Here is a 24,060-nt window from a genome sequence, read left to right on the forward strand (position 1 = left end):
TCAATTTTCAATGTCCTGAATACCTATTTTCATTTTGGAAGCTTTGATGTTAGATGTTGAGACCCATATTGTCATGATCATCATAGAAAAACAATTAGGAAAAAATTTTAAACTATGTTAAAATATTCCATTATGGATGAATGGCAATATTGTTTCTTATGTTCATATTCTTTGTCGCTTTCTACCACCAGTCAGATTGAATTTGTTAAATTCTGTCATTAACTCCAAAGCTAACAAAAGGCTACAGTTAAGCTTATTTAGTACCTCCTCTTCTGAGAGCAAATCTGTGTAGAATGTGATTTTTAAAAGCACAATATAATTTTTAAATGTCATTTCAATTTTTTGACTCTAACTCACTTAGGTTTTAAGCTTTGTCTTTTTCATTAAACATTTTTGTAAGTCTCATCACCATAGTGATTTCTTATATTAAAAGAAAAATGTCCAAAAATATTCTGCTTGCTTAACACAGATCAGACATGTGTGAGAATCACTACGACTGTTTGTTATCTGAAGTAAGTACAAAATTTCAGATTTTTAAAAAATATTAAACTATGAGTTTAAATAAAGAGAACTACAGGTAAAACAAATGTGTAAAAAAGAAAGGGTATTTTTTTCTTCAGAAACTCACTATTTATGAAAAATCATTTCAATTTTCAGCTAGAAAGGTTATTATTTTTGCTCATCTTGCTAGCTAGCTTCCTTGAAAGAATTGCATTGAATTACTTTTCTAGGCCTGTCCAGCTGAAGTCATAGACTTATGCTCCCTCTGCTCCTCCTAGGTTGACACCACTTTGTCTCAGTTTACCGACCCGAACGTTTACTTGTGGGATGTCCACCACAGTAAGGGGCTCATTAAGGTGGACGGCCTTGTGACCAAGAGGAGGAAACCTTATTGTGTCGACTTTACTGTCATCAGGCTCCAGATCGCCCTACTCCAGGAAATGCGTGTGACACATTTCCACTTCTCGCTGGACTGGGCCCTGATCCTGCCTTTAGGTGATCAATCCCAGGTGAACCACACGGTCCTGCACTACTATCGCTGTGTTGCCAGTGAACTCCTGCATGCCAACATAACCCCCGTTGTGGCCCTGTGGCGACCTGTGTTCCCGCACCAAGGTCTGCCGGAGCCTCTGGCCAAGCAGGGTGCCTGGGAGAATCCCCAGACGGCCCTGGCTTTTGCAGAGTATGCTAGGTTGTGCTTCAAAGATCTTGGCTCCCACGTCAAGTTTTGGATCACCATGAACGAGCCGTACACGCGGAACATGACCTACAGTGCAGGGCACAACCTGCTGAAAGCCCACGCCCTGGCTTGGCGCTTGTATGATGAGAAGTTTAGACAGTCTCAGAAAGGAAAAATATCCATAGCCTTGCAGGCTGACTGGATAGAACCAGCCTGCCCTTTTTCCCCAAAGGACAAAGAAGTGGCAGAGAGAGTTTTGGAATTTGACATTGGCTGGCTGGCAGAGCCCATTTTTGGTTCTGGGGATTATCCACGTGTGATGAGGGACTGGCTGAATCATAGAAACAATTTCCTTCTACCTTATTTCACTGAAGATGAAAAAAAACTCATACAGGGTTCCTTTGACTTTTTGGCTGTAAGCCATTACACCACCATCCTTGTAGACTGGGAAAAAGAAGATCCAATAAAATATAACGATTATCTGGAAGTGCAAGAAATGACAGACATCACATGGCTCAACTCCCCCAGTCAGGTAGCAGTAGTGCCCTGGGGCTTACGCAAGGTCCTGAGTTGGCTAAAGTTGAAATATGGAGACCTCCCCATGTATATAATCTCCAATGGCATTGATGATGATCTGCAAGCAGGCCAAGACAAATTGAGGGTGTACTATATGCAGAATTATGTAAATGAAGCTCTGAAAGGTAAGGCCTCCTGAAAACTGTCTCTTGAAGGTTTTGTTACTCAAGGCATGATGCCTGTTAGAAATTCTCAAATACACAGAGCACCTTCAGAGAGAAGCACTGTCCATTTCTTGCCACACTGAAAAAGTCCCACCAAGAGTTAGTATTTTCCCCAGAGATAAAGGAGTTTAGCTAAAAGTGGCTTACAACTTACTCTGAGCCTATAAAAGCATAGACCATCCTGTCCTCCATCCTCAGATGGCCTCACAGCAGTCTGATCTGCTTCATGTATGTGAAGATTAACTCAAGTACCTCAGAGTAGGTTTCATTATGTAAAACCTACTATGTTAAATGTAGCTCATACTTTGTCTTGGTATTTCTCTATTTGTCTTTCTATAAAAGGAGACTTTTCTGATTAAATACAATTTAGTCTGAAGTTTTTTTGTTTTTGTTTTTGTTTTTGTTTTTTTAATATATTTTATTGATTTTTTACAGAGAGGAAGGGAGAAGAATAGAGAGCTAGAAACATCGATGAGAGAGAAACATCGATTGGCTGCCTCCTGCACATCCCCCACTGGGGATGTGCCCGCAACCAAGGTACATGCCCTTGACTGGAATCGAACCCGGGACCTTTCAGTCCACAGGCTGACGCTCTATCCACTGAGCCAAACCAGTCAGGGCAAGTCTGAAGTTTTAATAAATGTATTGACTTTTTCTCCTGAGGCACCAAGGCCATGTAAAAGTAAAGTGTTATGTGCAAAATATTTTATTAACTATTCCTTGTCCTTTTTTTTCCAGCCTACATATTGGATGGGATCAACCTTTGTGGTTACTTTGTGTTTTCATTTAATGATCGCACAGCTCCAAAGTTTGGCCTCTATCGTTATGCTGCCAATCAGTTTGAACCCAAACCATCCATGCAACATTATAGGAAAATTATTGACAACAATGGCTTCCCAGGTGCTGAAACTCTGGGGAGATTTTGTCCAGAAGAATTCACCGTGTGCACCGAGTGCAGCTTTTTTCATACCCGAAAGACTTTATTAGCTTTCATAGCTTTTCTACTTTTTGCTTTAATTATTTCTCTTTCTCTTATTTTTCACTACTCTAAGAAAGGCAGAGGAAATTACAAATAGTCCTGAACAATTTCCTATTCAATTATTTTGAAATAATTATGCACACACGTTAGTTGTTAACCATTTGCACTTGTCAGTGTTGTGAAGCTATAGATTTCATATACTGATTTCTACAAAACCTTTCTGTGGCATGTGACAAAGGTTTTCAAATAAGCATAGATGATTATAAAATCTTGAATAATGTGAATAGTGCCTGGACTTGTTTCTCTTTGAGGGGTGATTAAAAAAACAGACATCATTTCTACAATACACTGTGTAACAAAAGCATGAGATATGACATCCATTCTGTAATATTTAATAGAAATTTAATGACAAGTTAGGCTATTTTTATCTGTGCCCATTCCTAAATATAATGTTTACTTAAAGTAATAATTGCAAGTGTTAGAATACAAAATTAAGTCCCAAGTAACCATCTTCCAACTACCATGATATGCCCAATGGTCTCTGTCAAGAAGATGATAGCATATAGGAGAGATGACAAAGGGCCTGTAGCTGGAACAGTTATTTAAAAAGCAGTGTTTCTGTCAAATGCTGTTAATTTATATATCTGGTTAATGATATACTTTCCAGAGCAAATTACAGAACTTTATATTTCTATGTGACTTTCAAGGCATTCTCTAAATCCTGGGTCCTTGAAGGCTTTGTGTCATAAGGGACTTATACTGAATGCTTGCAGAAAAATAAACATGACTCATGAAATGTTGGGCTCTTCAGGAAGCATAAATCGATTGGGAAGTGCATTATACTGCAGTAGCTCCAGGAGGAGGGAAGGAGTAAAAAGTACGTAATATGAGCAACATTATCATTAATTTTATTATAAACCCTTTCATTTTAGAACAGACCTTGAAATGAATGAGGTGACCTTTCTTGAGAGAATAAAAACAAAATAATAATTCATCCTGTGAAGAATGACTTCACTTTCTGCTATTTAAAATGTGCCATAATTTCTCTGAGTTGAGTTTTAAGTATTAATAGATTCAAAACCATTTGGCCTGATAACACTGGAAATTTTTCTTTTGTGATTGCTGAAGTCTAGTTTATTTATTTATTTATTTTGCTGCTACTTCTGTGGAACTAACTTTGAATTAGTTGTGCTTTAAATTTTTACACTGAACTATGCTACTGATTTTCAGAAAGGGTTAAGTCTTATCCTCTAATGCCCTTTAAATAAGTTTTGCTGATTTTCAGACAGGAAAATCTATTACACTAGAGTTGTAGGTGATCTTAATGTTTATTTTATAGATGAGCCAACATTGTGCCAGGCAAGATAAACCAACATCATATCAGGCATAACTAATTTTGCTGACACAGTAATACAATGGATAAGAAATATTGTATTGTATTATGTATCATCTTGAGAGGTGGTATGATATTTTTCATTGAAAGGTAAACTTTTGAGTTAATCTTTTAAAAATTATACTTATTAAAAATGGAAACTAGAGAATCATAGTTTATTTTATGTATGTATTTTTCTGATTAGAAGAGTAATATATATTCATTGTAAAAAACCACAGAAACCATATGTTAAAAAGTGCATATTTAGAGTCACATCATATTGTAAATTATAGATCTTTATTAATTTTTATTGTGTGCATTTCCTTTGTCATTTATCTTCAAAAACACCCTATTTTAATAGTCATAGAGTAATTCCACTATATAAATTTATCACAACTTATTTAACTATTCCTATTTATTGACCTAGTTTCTTATTGTTAATTACTGTTAAATAATGGATGTTACTTAAAAAGTATTTTTTGCTACAAGCATTTTTTTTTGAGTGTGTAGAGAAGTAATTACAGTGTCTGGGTGACCAATCCCAGGTGAACTGCATGGTCCTGCACTGCAGTTATTTGATAATGGATTATAATAAACTGACCTATAACATTACTTTCTTTCTGAACCATATGACCAATTGCTAGATAAATTTCTTTAAAAAAATTTTTTGAGTTGTCTAAACCAAATAGAACACGATTGGAGTGGTGAGGAAATAAGCCTGACAGAAAGAGGGAGCAAACTGCAACATAGGTTGGGGAGAGTGTCCCAAGTTAATCTCTGTGGTTGAGCTGAGAAATGATTTCAGACACTGAGAAAGCAAAATAGGAGAAGAGCTGAAAATGACAAACAGACACCAAAGTACTGAGGAGAAACGACATTTCAAAATCATTCAACTGAGTGACAATGACAGCATCATGCTAATTTTGAGTCACCATAGACTCTTAGTGGGAGGTCCGTGGCTCACTGCCAACCTGAAAGGAGAGAAGAGCCTCTCAGATCATGCTCATTTCTTAAGCAGCATCTCAGAGCATTACACTCCTTCTATTGATGCTCTACACTTGGGAATTCTGGACTTTTCACCATGCCATATACAGGGAAGGGCAAACATAGGTTTACAGTTATGATGACATTCTTTTGAGTTACAAACAACTGTAAACCTACTTTTGCCTACCCATTTATACATCTATACATACTAGAGGCCCGGTGCACAAAAATTTGTGCACTCGGGTGGGGGGGTCCCTCAGCCCAGCCTGTGCCCTCTCACAGTCTGGGTCCCCTTGGGGGATATCCACCTGCTGGCTTAGACCTGCCTCCCCAGGGATCGGGCCTAAGCTGGCAGTCAGACATCCCTCTGGCAGCCTGGGAGCCCTCGGGGTATGTCCACATGCCAGCGGGGAGCAGGCCTAAGCTGCAGTCGGACATCCTTAGCGCTGCTGAGGAGGTGGGAGAGGCTCCCGCCACCACTGCTGTGCTGGCAGCCATCAGCCTGGCTTGTGGCTGAGCAGAGCTCCCCCTGTGGGAGCACACTGACCACCAGGGGACAGCTTCTGCATTGAGCATCCGCCCCATGGTGGTCAGTGTGTGTCATAGTGGCCAGTCATTCCCAGTTGTTCTGCTGTTAGGGTCAATTTGCATATTACCCTTTTATTATATAGGATAGAGGCCTGGTGCACTGGTGGAGGTCAGCTGGTTTGCCCTGAAGGGTGTCTTGGATCAGGGTGGGGGTCCCACTGGGGTGCCTGGCCAGCCTGGGTGAGGGGTTGATGGCTGTTTTCAGGTTGGTCAAGCCCCCCAGTGGGGACCCTCACCCCATGGGAGTGTTACCACCCTGGGTGAGGGGCTGAGGGCTGTTTTCAGGCTGGCCACAGACCCTTCAGGGTGGGGGGGGCGGTCCTGCAGGGGTGCCTGGCCAGCCTAGGTGAGGGGCTGATGGCCGTTTTCAGGCTGACCACTCCCCTGGGCTGGAAGCAGGTATCTGGGATTAATTTATCTTCTATAATTGAAACTTTGTAGCCTTGAGCGGAGCTCAGGGGCGGCCAGGGCAGGCTAGAAGCTTGGCTTCCTCCATTGCCAGGGCAACCCAAGCCTCCTGCTCGCTCCAGCTCCATGGCCGCCGCCATCTTTTTGACAGAGAGATGGAATGAGGGAGTGATGGTTAATTTGCATATTACTCTTTTAATAGATAGGATTTACATATATATGTATAAACATATAATAAGTACATTACAGATTTTTATAAATACATAAATACATTACACTTATTTATTTAAATATAGAGACCATTCCCCTGGAACACCTATATCTCTTAGTAGTTGTGGGACCAACTGTCTCTACAGGGTCATTGAGTGATACTCTGTGATTCCCTGAGGTTTTGCTGGTGGAAAACTAACTGCCAGTGACAGTTTCTGAATTATATCTCCTCTGATTAACAAACCATTCATTCATTCATTCAGAAAATATTTATTGCATGCTTACTATGTGCCAGTCACTCTACCATGTTCAGCTCTTCTCTGATAAAATAAAGCAGACATTTCTCACCCTTGGGGTTTACTAGATAGTTGGAGAGAAAGACATTATACAAATAACTATCCTATCTAATAAAAGAGAAACATGCAAATTGACCATAACCCTGACACCCTTCCAATTGGCTAATCAGCAGAATATGCAAATTAACTGCCAACCAAGATGCCTGGCAGCCAGGCAGCTGAAGCGAACAGGAGGCTTGCTTGCTCCTGTGATGGAGGAAGCCAACGTTCCCTGCCTGCTGCTGCCGGCATCTGAGCTGCAGTCTAAGCAACTATGTTGCAATTATAGAACCTAAACAAACCCCAGAAACCTGCTTTCAGCCAGCCGTGCTTCAGCCAGCAGGACTGCAACAGTGTTTCAATTATAGAACCCAAACAAACCCAGTACGTGCTTTCAGCAGCCGAGTTCTCAGAGCTAAAGCCAGCTCTCAGCTCCAGTGATAGCCATAGAAGGTAAATAAATCCCAGAATAAAAAAAGAAGAAGAAAAAAGAAGAGGTTGGGAGCTTCAGTCGCCCACCAGCCTGAAAACGGCCCTCAGCCCCTCACCCAGACTGGCCATGCACCCCAGTGGGGACCCCCACTCTGAAGGGGGTGTGATCAGCTGCAAACAGCCATCATCTCCTCATCCAGGCTGGCCAGGCACCCAAGCGGGACCCCCACCCTGAAGCAACAAGATGGAGGCTAATTTGCATACTGAAGGCAGGCGGCAGCGGGCAAGGCTGTCCACGGTCTGGGACCTGGATCCGTGACCTGGTGGGCAGGGCGGCAGTGCTTGAGGCTGTCCGCGGTCTAGGACCTGGATCCATGTCCTGGCTGGTGGGGGGCAGCGCTTGAGGCTGTCCGCAGTCCTGGGACCTGTATCCGTGACCCTTCCCGGTGGGGCGGCAGCTCGTACAGGGGCAGATCGGCCGGGGTTGGGCAGGGCAGGACGCCTGGCTTCTGCCCAGCCCCAGTCACTCTGGGCAGGTGAGCAGTGCAGAGATCCTCTGGACAGGGGAGGCAGGCTGGTGGAGGGCGGCCTGTACTCCCCACATGGCGGTGGTGACAGCTGTGAGCTAGCCAAGTAGAGCCTGCCAGCTGAGCTGAAGTAGCGCCTGCAGGCCATCAGCGCCCAGGAGTGGCTGCGCAAGATCTGCCTCCGGGCCCAGAAGGTGCAGGATCTCAGGGACAGCCACTGTGGCGGGCCAGACTGACATCCTCCTGGCCACACCACAGGGGTTTGTGGATCTGCAAAGCCAGAGGCCTCTGGTGTGCACAGCCCCCCACTGGCATGCGAACATCCCCCAGCACACTGTCAACCTCCCGCGCCTGCAACAGTTGCCAACCAAGGCATGCACAAGTTCCCCCCACCTCTCCACCGCACTTCCATCAACCAGGCATGCCTAACACCCCCACAGGATGTGCACACATCCCCTCTGATGCGCTCATGTCCTTTGGAGAGTGTCTGGGTGTTCTGGGTGCTGAGGGTGGGCACCTTTGAGATGACAGTGAGAGGGCGGAGTGGTGATGCCCTGTTCCCACGGAGGCCAGTGCAGCTATGAGATCACCTCTAGGGGGTTAATGCAGGTGCTGAGGCAGGAGCAGGTGCAGACAGACACACCTGGTGGGCGTGGGCGGCCCTCGCTGAGGTGCCTTTGGTCAGCGTTCAAGATCAAGAACCCAGAGGCAGAGAGGAATTCCGTACTCTCAGTGAAACAGTAGGATAGTCGGGGCGACTGTAGAGAAGGAATGTGCACTTTGGGTGCCAGCACCCATGAACAAAGGCTGCCCTGACTGAGTCTCACTTGCTTGGGGCCTAGCGCACTCCTGCCGGGCAGCGGGTGACAGGACATGCTTTTCCGAATTAATGAGAGAAAACGTTGATTCTCCTGCTGCCCACGAAGGTGGAAAGTGAAGCGGGAGACATGTGGGGAGTGAGCGAGGTTCCCTGTCTGGGGGTTCCAAATCTGCTGTTGGTTTCTTTCACCACTGACTAGATATGCAGGGTGTCCCCCCAAAATGTATACACACTTTGAATACCTACTAATTCCAATGGTTTTAAGCATAAGAAAGAAACAACAATGGAGCTGTTATCCGTTAAAAGTGTTGTCACAAACAGGTAGTTGGACATTCCCTGAGGGGTCTCAGATTGGAGAGGGTGAAGGCCAGACTGAGGGGCCCTTCCCCTGCCCCCCCCCCAACTCCAGTGCACGAATTTTGTGCACCGGGCTACTAGTCTATATATATATGCAGGTGCTGAGGCGGGAGCAGGTGCAGACAGACACACCTGGTGGGCGCGGGCGGCCCTCGCTGAGGTGCCTTTGGTCAGCGTTCAAGATCAAGAACCCAGAGGCAGAGAGGAATTCCGTACTCTCAGTGAAACAGTAGGATAGTCGGGGCGACTATCCTATTTTTTATATATATATATAAAAAAGCCTAAGCGACTGAAAGACCAGAATGATCAAAACAACTGGAATGATTGGAACAATCAGTTGACCAGTCGCTATGACGCTCCCTGACCACCAGAGGGCAGACGCTCAACACAGGAGCTGCCCCCTGGTGGTCAGTGCACTCCCACAGCGGGAGTACCGCTCAGCTGACTGACCCGTCTCGGTGACCCACCAGCCTGGCAGCAGCCACTCCCTCCCTCAGTAGCCCTGCAGGTCCAATCTCCAGAGAACAGGCCAGGCACCGATGGATCAGTGCCGCCGGCAGTATCTCAACAGCACTGCCAGCACTCCACAAGGAAGAAACAATATAAAAGTGGCTGCCAAGTGGCTTTCAACAACCAGTGCTAATGTCAGTGGGATGGATCCAGATCCCAGGTTGGAAAGGGCATCCCACTGCTTTCCCAGAGAACCAATTGCATCCCAGCTCCCCCTACCCCTCTCAGGACCCCATCCATGCATGAATTTATGCATTGGGCCTCTAGTATAATATAACTACAAAGAACAAGTGCCAAGAAGGAAACTGTTTGCATATTGTGAAACTGTTCTCCAACCTAGTCTAGGATAAGAGGGAGGACTTCTTGTGGGAACATGACATAAAACTGGGACCTAAGTGTAAATAGGAGTTATTAGCCATTGGGGACAGGTGTGATGAAAACTTTTATAGAAAATTTGGAGATGAAAAATGGCAGGTGAAAAGTTGGCCAATCTGTCCTAAACCTATCGCTAGTGTCTACTACAAAGTGGAGTCAATAAATTTCTATTTGTCTTTTAATGATCCCATAATACTTATGAAAATACTTGTTTATGTACTTGAAAATTTCAATCTTAAAAAGGTGATTTGAAAATCTAGGAAACATTGATTATTTCTTAGGGAATTATAAATTATTATCATTATTTTTGATGTATTTTTATTGATTTCAGAGAGGGAAAGATAGGGAGAGAGAGATAGAGACATCAATGATGAGAGAGAATTATTGATCGACTGCCTCCCGCATGCCCCCCACTAGGGATTGAGCCCACAACCGGGGCATGTGCCCTTGACTGGAATTGAACCTGGGACCCTTCAGTCTGCAGGCCCACATTCTATCCACTGAGCAAAACCAGCTAGGGCTAAATTATTAAAATCAAATTAAGAAGTAGCAAACTTGAATAGACTGAGCACCATAGAACAGATTTTAAAAGTTATTCAAAATATATTATTGGAAAAGTTAACAGGATTTACTAGTAAGAATTTTGTAGCTGAACACTGGCCTTAAAGGGAAAGCAATTCTGATGTAATTTAAACTATTTAAGACTATAGAGTCAAATGTTCATTGTATTGATGAAGCCAATTTTATTTCTATAATCAGATAAAGATACTGTAAAAAGATCACAATGAAAAAATTCGTAAGTGTAATATTAGTTACAACAGTCCAGCAATGTATTAACAGACTAAACTATGGCCAAATAGAGTTTACTTCAAGAATTCAAGGTTGCATAGATAACAGGAAATCAAGCAATATAAAGCAGAAAAATAATCATATGAATAGCTGCTGAAAAGCCATTTTGATAAATATTCAGCAATTACTCTTAAAAACAACTTTAGGAAAATATGTACATGAGATACCTTTTAAAGTATGATAAAGGCTACAAAACATTGGTTAACATTATTCTAAAGAAAAACATTAAAAGTACTTTAATTATGATCAGGAATTAGGTAAAACTTCTTGCTCTTGTCATTATTCTTCAACATTGTTAGAGGGTCTAGCAAATGCAGTAAGACAAGACAGTAAAAGAATTTGTATAAACATTGGAAAATAAATGATAAAACTCTGGTTGATATTATTACATTCCTGGAAATCTCAAGAGGCCTACAAAAAAAGTACTTGAATTGATAAAATGGATAGATATAAAAATACATGCAATAATCAATAGCAGAAATAACTTAAACACAAAAATGGGAAAAAATGTGGTTGCACTAAAAAGTCTTGAAAAAAACTTCAAACAAATGGAAAATGCTACTAAGTTCTTAGATGTATAGCTAAATGAGGGAGAGAGGAAAGGAGGGAGAGAGGGCTATAACTGTTTAAAAAGCCAGCATGATCCCAATTTGTGTTCCCTTTGTGGAAGTATAAAAAATAGAAGAATGCTGGTCTAGTAGGCAAACTTTCAGTCACTTTTTCATGAGACCTGACTTTTTTACCTTATTGTTCCTGTAGCTACTATTCTGTCAGCAATTATGTTCCACTTGGTGCACTGGGGAGAGTTCCTTTTTGTCTTTCCAGCATACTAAATAAACACTGTCATTCCATGTTCCTTTCCCGCTCCATTTGTGGAATGTGTGTTCATGCCACAGAAAAAGAGAGAACATTGCACAACCACTTTGCTATGCTTGATAGTTTAATTTAGCTGCCAATTGTTCTACATTTTAAATATTTCAATTAAACATAGAAATCTATAGAAGGGAACTTCTGAATTGCTACCTTTCTTAATTCCCAGAGTCATAGCACATTAGGAAGAGAAGAAGGAATTACCCTTTTCTGTAAAAGGCTTTGCATGATAACCCTTGACACAGCAAATGCCAATACAACCATGAGACCAAGTCTCCAAGCCCATCTACTCACTTGAGAAATAAAAGTTGCCTACAGGGGGATGTTACTGACTTCCCCAGCTACTTCAAATGCAGTCCTGCAGAATAGTTAGCCTTCCTTCTCCTGATTTTCTCCTTCCTGTTGGTTTATTACATCTTCTCTAGGGCCATCACCTGCCTGATTTCCTTGACTTCTGTCATATGAGCTCTTTGAAGACTTCCATCTCTTCTCATTGATAGAACAAATGGTTAGTTTAAATCCATTGTTACATTAATTAACTTTTTAAGTAAATGTATCTATTCAGCAAATGTATCTTGATATAGAGATTTGAACAAAAATTCAGCCTTCTTAAAGCTAATTGGATGGGACAGATCCAGCCCAAATTGACTTGGGGTTTACTCCTTTTACTTCATAGGGTGTGCTGCACCCTTTTTTTCTACCAATGCTCTCATATCAAACTCATATCACACTTCCCCCTGTCCTGTCTAGTATAGCAGTCTGAGTATACTGAGTGAACTTTGTTTTTTGTATCCTATATAATAAAAGCATAGTATGCAAATTGTCCCCTTGACCAGGAGTTCTTCAGGAGTTCGACCGGAGGGCAGGGCCAACCAGGGGAAGGGAGGGAAGCCCCAGCCAGCTGCTGCTAGGGACCCTACCAGCGCACAAATTTTGTGCATGGGGCCTCTAGTTAGAAACAGAAAAAGAAATTCATTGAATTACTTTGGTACTCACACTAATGTAGGTAGAGGTTCAAGATGGAATATTTGAGAACAAACCTTTTTAGCTTATCCTCAAAAACAAAAATAAAAACAACAAAACAAAAAACAGCCTTTGGGGAGTTTCATGCTTCTCAGAAACTATAATTGGCATGCTGCTAAGAACTGTTCTGTAACTGTAGAGATGGGCAATAATAAGAAAGACATTTCTGGGGGAATAGCCACGTTAAGCAGTGACAAAAACTGTTGGTGTCCAGCCCCAGCAGTTCCAGGGGTTCCCAAAGGTGTGGACGGAGACAGCGTTCAGTTAATCAGCATAGTTGGGTTCTCTCTTTATTCTCCTATTACATCTGTATTTATACCAGTTGATTTTAATCCTATCCATTCTATTCCAAAGGTTAGGGCATTTGTTATCTCCATTCCAAGGTCACTACTCTATTGTTCTGTTAAGCTACAAGGAAGTAACTGAAGGAGATTATCCTAAGTAAAGATTATGTAGCTTAAGCGTGATTTTTCATAGTTGAAGTGATTAATTACCCACCTGGCACTTAGTTAAGGGGTTTTATTCCCTTCCTTAGTCCCGTTAATCTCTAACTCCAGGAAAAAATCCCTACCTGGGGAAACAACCTTTCTCGGAGAGGTGACCTTGGTTAAAACACATAGCGCTAAGAAGGGGAGCAAATATACTAAGAACAGCATGCCATATATGCCAGGTCCCTTGAAACATGTTGTGCAGATGTTTCTTCCCTGCAGCGACTGTGTCAAGCAGCAAGGATGGACTGGTTTCCGGCACCATAGTTCACCTACCTCTGAGATTTCCTTTCTTGTGCATATCTGAGAAGAACATTCTTTCTGATTTTATGGAATCAGTTTCCAGTCACTTTGAACTGGGAGTGTTTTTGTTGTTTCAAGATGACCATTCTTTCCTGCTTGACCTCTGGGTGTGCTTCTCAATGGTTATCTTTCTTGCTTGCCTAAGTCCAAGAGCTTCCCCTGTGTATACTCTCTCTACCTCCAGTACTGGCCAGTGTATCCAGCTGGAAAGCAATGCATTTGACATTCTTTTCTCCTGTTCTCCCATTGATTAGGAGATCCCATTGAAGGTGTATTCATTTAGTTCATTTCTCTTACTCTCTTATAAGTTAGAATCTGTAAAAGAAAGAGAGAATACAAGTAAGCATAAGGCACCCAAAGGAGATTTCAGATGAGGGTCTAGGAAGCAAACACAGAAATATGTTTTCATCCCACCCTCTTCACGAGTGAAAGCAAGCAAGAGTTTGGGATTGTTCTGCCTTGTTTTGGGCATAGTTTAGTTCCTATTTCCAATCCCTGTGATTATTTAAACTGTTTGAAATAATGATAGGAGAGTAAGCAAAGAGAAAAACCCAGAACTTGAGTTAACTGAATTATATTATTTCATGTCATCACTTGCAACTTCTATTTTTGCTTAAAGTTTAAAATAGAAAACAACATTAAAACTGTGATGACTCCATACCCACTAAGATGGCTGACTACAATCCAACAGGTGGACAATAATAGTGTTGACAGGAATGTGGAGAAAGTAGAATCTTAGTGCATTACTGTTTGGAGGGCAAAATGGTGCAGCCACTTTGGGAATTAGCTTGGCAGTTTCTTCAGAAGTTAAACAAAAATATATGATATGGTCCAGCCATTCCACCTCTAGGTGGCTATCCAAGAGAAATGAAAAAAAAAAAAAAACAACACTGTTATTTCTACCACATTCTACTTGTTAGAAGCAAGTCACTACGTATAGCCAGCATTCAAGGAGAGGAAAATTAAGTTCCAGTTCCTGAAGGGAAGAACATCAAATAATCTGTGGACATATTTTTTTTAAATATATTTTATTGATTTTTTTTCAGAGAAGAGGGGAGAGGGATAGAGAGTTAGAAACACCGATGAGAGAGAATCCCTACTGGGGATGTGCCTGCAGCCAAGGTACATGCCCTTGACCGAAATCGAACCTGGGACCCTTTGGGCCGCAGGCTGACACTCTATCCACAGAGCCAAACCAGTTAGGGCTGCGGACATATTTTAAAACTACGCTCTAAGCCAGAGTTTGTTCTACATTTTCCAGGAAGAAGGTCTTTATGGTTGGAAAGATGAGGATACTATAAGGAAAAATTTTGCTTTCCTTTTATCTTCTATTGACATTATGTCATCCATGTAAAGCAGCGACCTATCACTTCCTCCTGTTTCTTGCACTAAATTTGCCTTTTAAAAGTCTTTATTTTATTATAATTGGTTTTGCTCTCCACCATACCTTTTGAAAATCTCAGTACATTCTGGACTTCAGACTTCCTGATACTACTCTTAGGGGTTATGTACATATTTTGAATTCGTTCTTCCTTTTTCTTTATTTCAAAAAAGGGGAATAATTATTAAATATTATTATTGAAATCTTGATCTTTTATTGATCCCGTCTACTAGGTTCTGAAATCTCCCTGCACACAGGAACATTGCAGAAGGGGATCAGAAGACATCTTTATTAAGAGGTGTATAAATGTGTGAGAACTGGAGTAAAGGGCAATTGTTCTTATTGGCCCCTGAATCTAAATCTTAGCACTAGCTCGTCCAGGCATGCTCCAGAGCAGGTTGGGGAAGTCAGCTGTGTTTTGAGGCTGTACTTACGGGCTCAGCTACATGTTTTGGGGAATGAGAACACTTGATGTGTACCACTTGGCAATGCTGTGCTGTGACCATACATGTCCAAACAATGTTACAGGTCTCAGTGAATTACATTGGCATCTCCCCTTCTTCCCCTAGCAAGTGCTGCAAAGCATTTGGCAGAAGTTGCCTGGCTGAAGGAGTGGACATTATGTGCCCCATTGCCTTTGTAAAACCTGGCCTCACTAGAGAGTTTGTGCAGCCTCACTGTCTTTAGTATCTTCCTCATGATAGAGATGATTTGCAACTAGAGGCCCGGTGCACGAATTTGTGCACCAGTGGGGTCCCTTAGCCTGGCCTGCGGATCAGGCCAAAACTGGCTCTCTGATATCCCCCGCAGGGTCACAGATTGCAAAAGGGCACAGGCCAGGCCAAGGGACCCCACTGGTGCTCGATCTGGGCCAGGGAGGGATGTGGGAGGTTGGCCAACCGGAGAGGAACCATGGGAGGGCTCCAGCATGTGTCCAGCCATCTCATTCAGTCCTGATTGGTCAGACCCCAGCAGCAAGCTAACCTAGCAGTCGGAAAGCCTGCCCCCTGGTGGTCAGTGCATGTCACAGTGAGCGGTTGAGCAGCCTTAGCATATCATTAGCATATTATGCTTTGATTGGTTGAATGGATGACTGCACAACTGGACACTTAGCATATTAGGCTTTTATTATATAGGATTATATTAAAATATCACTGGTTAGAAAATCCACTCTGAAAACTGCGCTGAGTGTTCTCACAGCCAGCGTGGCTTTCTGATGTCCGTGCTGGTCATTGATTTCATCATCCTGACATAAAGGAACCTTCTTTCTCAGTTAGGGAAGCAGCAGAGGAAAGATCAATTTGTCTGGATTGCAGTCATGGTTGGGTAATTTAATAAAAGTCACCTGCCCTTTCTCTAACTTCAATTTACTCTTTTATAAAATAGAAACAATAGTGTCTATTTCCTTGGGCTGCTTTGAGGATTGATAGATAAAATATATATCCAAATAAACATACATACTAGAATACTTAAAAATTCCTTGGTACAAAAAGACCTCAGAGCACTCAGCTGCTGTTGCTGCCTTTATTCCTTAACAGGGAGTTTATTATATGTGTGTTCAGCAGTGATCTGAGGCAGGAAATTAAGCAACAAATGGCATACAGAAACTTCCCCTGGTGTTTATCCTTCTAGGTCTGAAGTTCTGGTTCATTGTGGTTCCTCCTCATGAGGCTATAAAATGCACTTGGAAAATGTTTTGGTAAATGATTTTGCCAGCTTGCTTCTTAGTGCAGTTTTATTTTTGTCTAGCAGGGTTGAAGGACTCTTCAGCCGGTCTCTCTCCTGGCCTCTATTCCCTTGCCACAGTTTAGTGGCCTTAGCCCTGTCCTGCTGAGACACAACTGCTGAGAGATTGTCTTCTTGATTTGCATGGCTCACAATGTCACCTTGAGCAATCTAGTTCGAATCTCTCATCTTGACATTGGAATGTAAAAACATGAGGAGATGTTGGTTTTATACTCCCAAGTCCTTGGACAAAAATTACAGTGTTCTTCTGTTTTCTCAGAGAAAGACTGGTCCCTTCTCATTCTTATTCAGCTCCATGAAGTGACAGAAAACTGTTGCTGAGTATACAATTGTTTAAAGTTCCTTCATTTCCTGTCAGAGGGTCCTGCTTGATGCCTGCTTTGCAATAGTCTGAGCGCTGAACCGTGATCCAGTCATCAGGACTCTAGGGCAGTAAGGCTATGTTAAAGATGAATTCTGAGGTGTATGAGGAGGCTACGGCAGCCTCACAGCCTCTGAAAAGCAATCAATGCAGCCAAACAACTGTTGCAGTTGCTTGAACTGCAGCATCACTGGCTTCATGCTTCTATTGAGTCAACTAATGGTTTCCATGCCTTGTACATCCACCATTGGGATTATATTGGAACCACTGCAAACTGATAGAAAACTAAAAAGAAATTTGCTCTCCTCTACCATTTGCAAGTTTCTTCTGAGTTGAACATTGTGTTTCCTGCAGGTCTAGAAGACAAGCAGTTCTAGGGCATTTAATCCTTTCGTATGGGGTTAAATCACCCAGAGGGTGATTCTCACAGATCCCAGTGACAGATGGTGTAACCTCCCCACCCCCAAGCTCCTGCAGCTGTTCCTTAGCAAGTATATTTAATTGCAGATGACTAGATAACTTTATTTCTCCAAAATTATTTGAACTTTCCATCTTTGTGGAAGATGGGACACTTTACATGTGGCTCAAGTGGGATTGACAGTTATGCATGCTTTCATTATATTTTCCCATGTAGGTGAGGGAGAGTCATCTTATTATTTTGCCCAGTGCTCCCCAGTTTGGTGCCTCCTCATTTGACATCTTTAACTCTTGTCCACTTGGAGTACATGGGAATCCTGCTTCCTATTGCCCCATCCACACCGGGAAAGGCAGCGTCTCTTTTCCCTTGGCTCTCACTTCTGGATGGGGGTGTTCCCTTGGGTTTTCCTCAGGCAAAAAGTTTCTGACAAAATCATCTCAGCAAGTTCTTCAGAAAATGCTTGATGGACTTGGAAATCAAATGCCTTGGAGGTTCTCCAAAAGAAAAGATGAGACTAAGACCATCTTTGACCACTTTGAAGTGATGGAAAAGTGCCGGGGTCCAACCCCAGCAGATCCAGGGGTTCTCAAAGGCGTAGACGAAGTCGGCGAAGAAGGAAGGACACGGAGACAGTGTTCAGTTGATCAGCAGCCTAGCCAGGATCTCCAGCCAGGATCTCCAGCCAAGTTCTGGTCTGGATCTCCAGAGAGGTTCTGCTTTTTATTGTCTTGTTACATCCGTATTTATACCAGTTGATTTTAATCCTGTCAATTTCTATTACAAAGGTTAGGGCGTTTCTTATCTCCATTCCAGGGAGTAAAGATTATGTAGCTTAAGCATGATTGTTTGTAGTTAAAGTGATTAACTACCCGCCTGGCACTTAGTTAAGGAGTTTCATCCCCTCCCTAACTTCAGGGAAAAATCCCTACCTGGGGAAACAACCTTTCTCGGAGAGGTGACCTTGGTTAAAACACACAGCGCTAAGGGGAGCAAACATATTAAGAACAGTATGCTATATACGCCAGGTCCCTTGAAACATATGCTGTGCAGATGTTTCTATCCTGCAGCGACTGTGTCAAGCAGCAAGGATGGACCGGCTTCTGGCAGAAAAGGAGAGGGATAATGTAACAAAAAGGTCAAGTGGGGGGAAGCTCCTAAGAAGAGCCCTTCTGAATTCAAGGCAAAACTCCCATTCCCTGGACTGGCCAGGAAAGGTACTGTCTCAGGGAAGTAGGGACCATGAAGGGAAACAAACTTCTGCCACCCCAGAAATTTTAGAACAAGACCAAGTCTACTTTCAGATTTAGGCTTTACTGTGTGGTAGTATAATTTTAGGCTGTATTCCAAAAATAGTTCCCACCTACCTACTGCTCCATGAAATCCTTGTCACCTTCCCAATAAAGAGATAAAAGGCTCAGTTGGGAAAATTTAGAGTGGAGTAGTTCTGTCTGAAACTCATTCATATTAAAATATAATCAATCAGCTTTTCAGCAAGTGGGATGGTTGATCCTCATGGATATGAGAAAGGTGATCTATAGGAGGGTGGTATTAACTAGAGACCTACTCAACCTTGAAGCTAGGACAGCACCCTACCTTGAGGCTAGGTAGGACAAGGAAGCTCCTTACAGTGCTGGCTGCCAGCTGGCTTTTCAGCTATGCACATAGGAAACAATGTGGGAGGTGTTATCTACAAGGTAAACCAGATTTACTTATTTTTATATTCTTTTTTAAAAATTCTTTATTGTTGAAAGTATTACATATGTCCCCCTTTTGCTCTATTGACCTCTCTAAGCCCACCCCCTCCCCCAGCACAGGCCTTCATCCCATATTGTAGGTGTTCATTGGTTATGCTTATATGCATGCATACAACTTCTTTGGTTGATCTCTTATCCTCCCTTTCTCACCCTTCCATGCCTTCCCTCTGAGGTTTGACGATATGTTCAATGCTTCTATGTCTCTAGATCTATTTTTGTTCATCAGTATATGTTGTTCATTTTATTACACAAATGAGTGAGATCATGTGATACTTATTTTTCTCCCACTGGATTATTTCACTTAGCATAATGCTCTCCAAGTCCATTCATGCTGTTGCAAATGGTAAGAGTTCTTTATTTTTTATAGCAGCATAGTATTCCACTGTGTAGATGTACCACATTTTTTTAATCCACTCATCTATGTATGGGCACTTAGGCTGTTTTCAAATCTTAGCTATTGTAAATTATGCTGCCATGAACATAGGGGTTCATATATTTCTTCTGACTGGTGTTTCTGACTCTTGGCATGTGTTCCTAGAAGTGTGATTACAGGGTCAAATGGGAGTTCCATATTTAATTTTTTGAGGAAACTCCATATTGTTTTCCACAGAGGCTACAGCAGTCTACATTCCTACCAGCAGTGTACAAGGGTTCCCTTTTCTCTGAATCCTTGCCAGCAATTGTCATTCGTTGATTTGTTGACAGGTGTGAGGAGGTACCTCACTGTTGTTTTAATTTGCATCTCTTGGATTATTGGTGACTTTAAGCATTTTTTCATATGCCTATTGTCCTCTGTATGTCCAATTTCAAAAAGTATCTATTTAGGTCCTTTATCCATTTTTGATTGGATTATCTTCCTTTTGTTAAGTTGTATGAGTTCCCTATAAGTTTTGAAGATTAAACCCTTATCAGATGTAACTTTGGAAAATATCTTCTCTCATGGCTTTCTTATTGTTTTGTTGATGGTTTCTTTTGTTGTGCAGAAGCTTTTTATTTTGATGTAGTCCTATTTGCTTATTTTCTCCTTAGTTTCCATTGTCCTAGGAGATGTATTGGTAAACATATCGCTATAAAATATGTCTGATATTTTGCTGCCTATGGATTATTCTATGGATTTTTATGGTTTCCTATCTTACATTTAAGTTTTTTATCCATTTTGAGTTTATTTTTATGTATGGTTTATTTTTATGTATGGTGGTGGTCTAGTTTCATTTTTTTTTTTTTGCATGTATCTGTCCAATTCTCCCAATACCATTTTTTGAAGAGACTGTCTTGACTCCATTGTATGCTCTTGCCCTCTTTGTCAAATATTAATTGAGCATAATGGCTTAGGCCATTTTCTGGGTTCTCTGTTGTGTTCCATTGGTTTATATGTCTGTTCTCGTGCCACTAGTAGACTGTTTTTAGAACAATGGCTTTGTAATATAACTTGACATCAGGTATTGTGATTCCTCCAACTTCATTCTTCTTTCTCAGAATTGCTGCGGCTATTTGGGATCTTTTTTTTTGTTATTCCATATAAATATTTGATGAGTTTGTTCACATCTATGAAATATTCCATTGGTATTTTAATGGGGATTGCCTTGAATCTATAGATTGCTTTGGGTAGTATGGACATTTTAATGATGTTGATCCTACCAATCCATGAACAAGTATATTCTTTCACTTGTTTATGTCTTCCTCTATCTCTTTCTTTCAATGTCCTATAGTTTTCCAAGTACAAGTCTTTTATCTCCTCAGTTAAATTTATTCCTAGGTATCTTAATTTTTTTGTTGCAAAGGTAAATGGAATTGTTTTTCATTTCTCTCTTTGTGAGTTTATTACTGCTGTATAAAAATGCCACAAATTTCTAGGTGTTAATTTTGTATCCTACTATATTTCCAAATTCATTTATGAAATCTAGTAGTTTTTTTATGGAGTCTTTAGGGTTTTCTAGGTACAATATCATATTGTCTGTGAATAATGCGAGTTTTACTTCTTCCTTTGGATGCCTTTTATTTCTTCTTCTTGTCTGATCACTATGGTTAGCACTTTCAGTACTATGTGAAAAAGGAGTGGTGAAAGTGGGCATCCCTGACTTGTTCCTGTTTTTAGGGTAAATGGTTTTAGTATTTGCCCACTGAGTATGTTTTGGCTGTACATTTGACATATAAGGCTTTTATTATGTTGAGGTATGATCCCTCTAGTCCCACTTTGGTGAGAGTTTTTATCAAAAACAGGTGTTGGATATTGTCAAATGCTTTTTCTGCATTAATTGATATGATCAGGTGATTTTTGTCTTTCAATTTGTTTAGTATGTAATTTATCCCATTTATTGATTTGTGGATATTGTACCAGACTTGCATCCTTGGAATAAATCCCATTTGGCCATGGTGTATGATCTTTTTAATGTATTGCTGGATGTGATTTGCTAATATTTTGTTGAGGATTTTAGCATCTATGTTCATCAGGGATACTGGCCTGTAATTCTCTTTCTCTGTAGTGTCTTTATCTGGTTTTGGGATTAGGGTAATGCTGACTTCATAGAAAGAGCTTGGAAGTGTTCCTTCCTCTTGAATTTTTTTGAATAGTCTGAGGAGGGTAGGTGTTAGTTCTTTTTTGAATGTTTGGTAAAACTCTCCTGTGAAGCCATCCAGACTAGGGATTTTGTTTGCTGGAAATTTTTTTATTATTGCTTCAATTTCATCAGTAATTATTGGTCTATTCAGGTTTTCTGATTCTTCTTGATTGAGTTTTGGAAAATTGTAGTTTTCTAGGAATATGTCCATTTTGTCTAGGCTGTCCAGTGTAATCGAATATAGTTGTTCATAGTATTCTTTTACAATCTTTGTATTTCTGTGGGGTTGGTTGTTACTTCATCTCTTTCATTTCTGATTTTGTTTATTTGCGTCCTCTCTCTTTGTTTCTTGGTGAGCCTGGATAGAGGTTCATCGATCTTGTTTATCATTTCAATGACCCAGCTCTTGGTTCTATTGATCTTTTGTATTTTTTTTTTGTCACTATATCACTTATTTCTGCTCTGATCCTTATTATTTCCATCCTTCTACTGACTCTGTGCTTTTTGTTATTTTCTTTTTCTGATACTTTAGGTTGTAAGGTTAGATAACTTATTACCAGTTTTATTTATTTATTTATTTATTTATTTATTTATTTATTTATTTATTTTGTTGGTTGTTGTTTTTTGAGGTGAACTTCCCTCTCAGGACCTCTTTCACTGTGTCCATAGATTTTGGGTTGTTGTGTTTTCATTGTCATCTGTTTTCAGGGTGTTTTTTATTTTTTCTTTGATCACTTTGGTAACCCATTCATTGTTTAATAGTATGCTATTTATCCTCCATGTGTGTGATTATTTTTGATTGTTTGTATTGTAGTTGATTTCTAATTTTATGCCATTGTGATCTGAGAAGATAGTTGATATGATTTCAATCTTCTTGAATTTGTAGACACTTAGCCTGTGTCCTAATATGAGGTCTATCTTTGAAAATGTCCCATGTGCACTTGAGAAGAGTGTGTATTCTGTAGTTTTGGTGTGAAATGTTCTGAAAATGTCAATTAGTTCCCTCTGTTCTAGTAAATCATTTAGGATTCCTGTTTCTTTCCTGATTTTTTGTATAGAAGATTTATTCAGTGATGTCAGTAGGGTATTAAATTCCCCTACTATGATTATTTTTCTGTTGACCTCTCCCTTTATATCTTCCAGAAGTTGTTGTTTTTTTTGTTTAATGTATTTGGGTGCTCCTGTATTGGGTGCATATATGTTTACCAGAGTTATATACTCTTGTTGTATCAAACCCTTTAGTATTAAGAAGTGGCCTTCCTTATCTCTTGGTATGGCCTTCCCTTTAGGTCTATTTTTTCAGGTTATAAGTATTGCTACCCCAGCTTTTTTTCATTTCCATTTGCCTGAAAAATCTTTTTCTATTCCTTCACTTTCAGTCTGTCTGAGTCCTTTGTTCTGAGGTGGGTCTCTTGTAGACAACATATATATGGGTCATGTTTTCTTATACATTCATCCACACTATGTCTTTTGATTGAAACATTTAATCCATTTACATTTAAGGTTATTATTGATAGGTACCTGTTTGTTGCCATTTTTAGTCTTTACGTCTGTGTTTCTCCTTCTCTTTCTATTCCTTCTTTTTAAACCAGTCCCTTTAGGATTTCTTGCATTGCTGATTTGTTGGTAATAAACTCCTTCACCTGTTTTTGTCTGCAAAGCTCCTGATTTCAATTTTGAATGATAGCCTTGCTGGATGGAATAGTCGTGGATTTAGTCTTTTACTTTTCATTACCTTGTATACTTCATTCCATTCCCTTCTGGCCTGATGTGTCTTGTTGAGAAATCATTTGATAATCTACATGGAGATCTCTAGTAGTTAACCTTCTGTCTCTCTCTTGCAGCCCTTAAGATTCTTTGTTGTTAACATTTGCTATTGTCATCACGACATGTCTTGGTGTGTGTCTTTTTGGGTTCATCTTGTTTGGGACTCTTTGTGCTTATGTGACTTTTTTCTTCTCCAAGTGGGGAAGTTTTCTGTCATTATTTATTCAGATAGGTTTTCTATTCCTTCCTTGGCTTCTACTCCTTCTGGCAACCCTCTTATGCAGACGTTGCTTCGTTTCATGTTGTCTCAAATCTCCCTAAAACTCTCCTCCTGCTATTTAATTTGTTTTTTCCAGTTGCTATTCAAATTGGGAGATTTTCTTCTACTCTGTCTTCTAACTCACTTATTCAGTCCCCAGCTTCTTATAGTCTACTGTTGCAAACTTCCATTGTGTTCTTTATTGCAGCTATGTCATTCTTCATTTCCACTTGATACTTACAAATGTTGTTTTATCCATTTAGTATTATGAAGTGGCTTTCTTTATCTCTTTTTATGGCTTTCCATTTAAGGTCTATTTTTGTCAGATATAAGTATTGCTACATCAGAATTTCTCATATAGACATTTGAGCATCCTTATAACCATTACTCTGATTTCTTTCTCTGACAAATTGCTTGCTTCCATTTCATTTAGTTCCTTTTTTCATGATTCCTCCTTTTCTTTCCT

General features: G+C 40.7%; 1 protein-coding gene across 1 annotated transcript in view; it reads left to right on the forward strand.

The window, feature by feature from the left end:
* The window catches only part of KL (klotho), a gene marked incomplete at both ends in the record, with an annotated part of 50,070 nt that extends 47,074 nt beyond the window's left edge, over positions 1-2,996 (forward strand). Inside the window, 2 exons of the mRNA XM_081084988.1 lie at positions 780-1,881; positions 2,659-2,996. Coding sequence (XP_080941114.1) covers positions 780-1,881; positions 2,659-2,996 — 1,440 coding nt within the window. The remainder of the gene's footprint in view (positions 1-779; positions 1,882-2,658) is intronic.
* Between the last annotated feature and the right edge of the window lie 21,064 nt (positions 2,997-24,060).

Source organism: Myotis nattereri (genome assembly GCF_964212035.1).
Source record: "Myotis nattereri genome assembly, chromosome: 2".
NCBI classification, from domain to species: domain Eukaryota; kingdom Metazoa; phylum Chordata; class Mammalia; order Chiroptera; family Vespertilionidae; genus Myotis; species Myotis nattereri.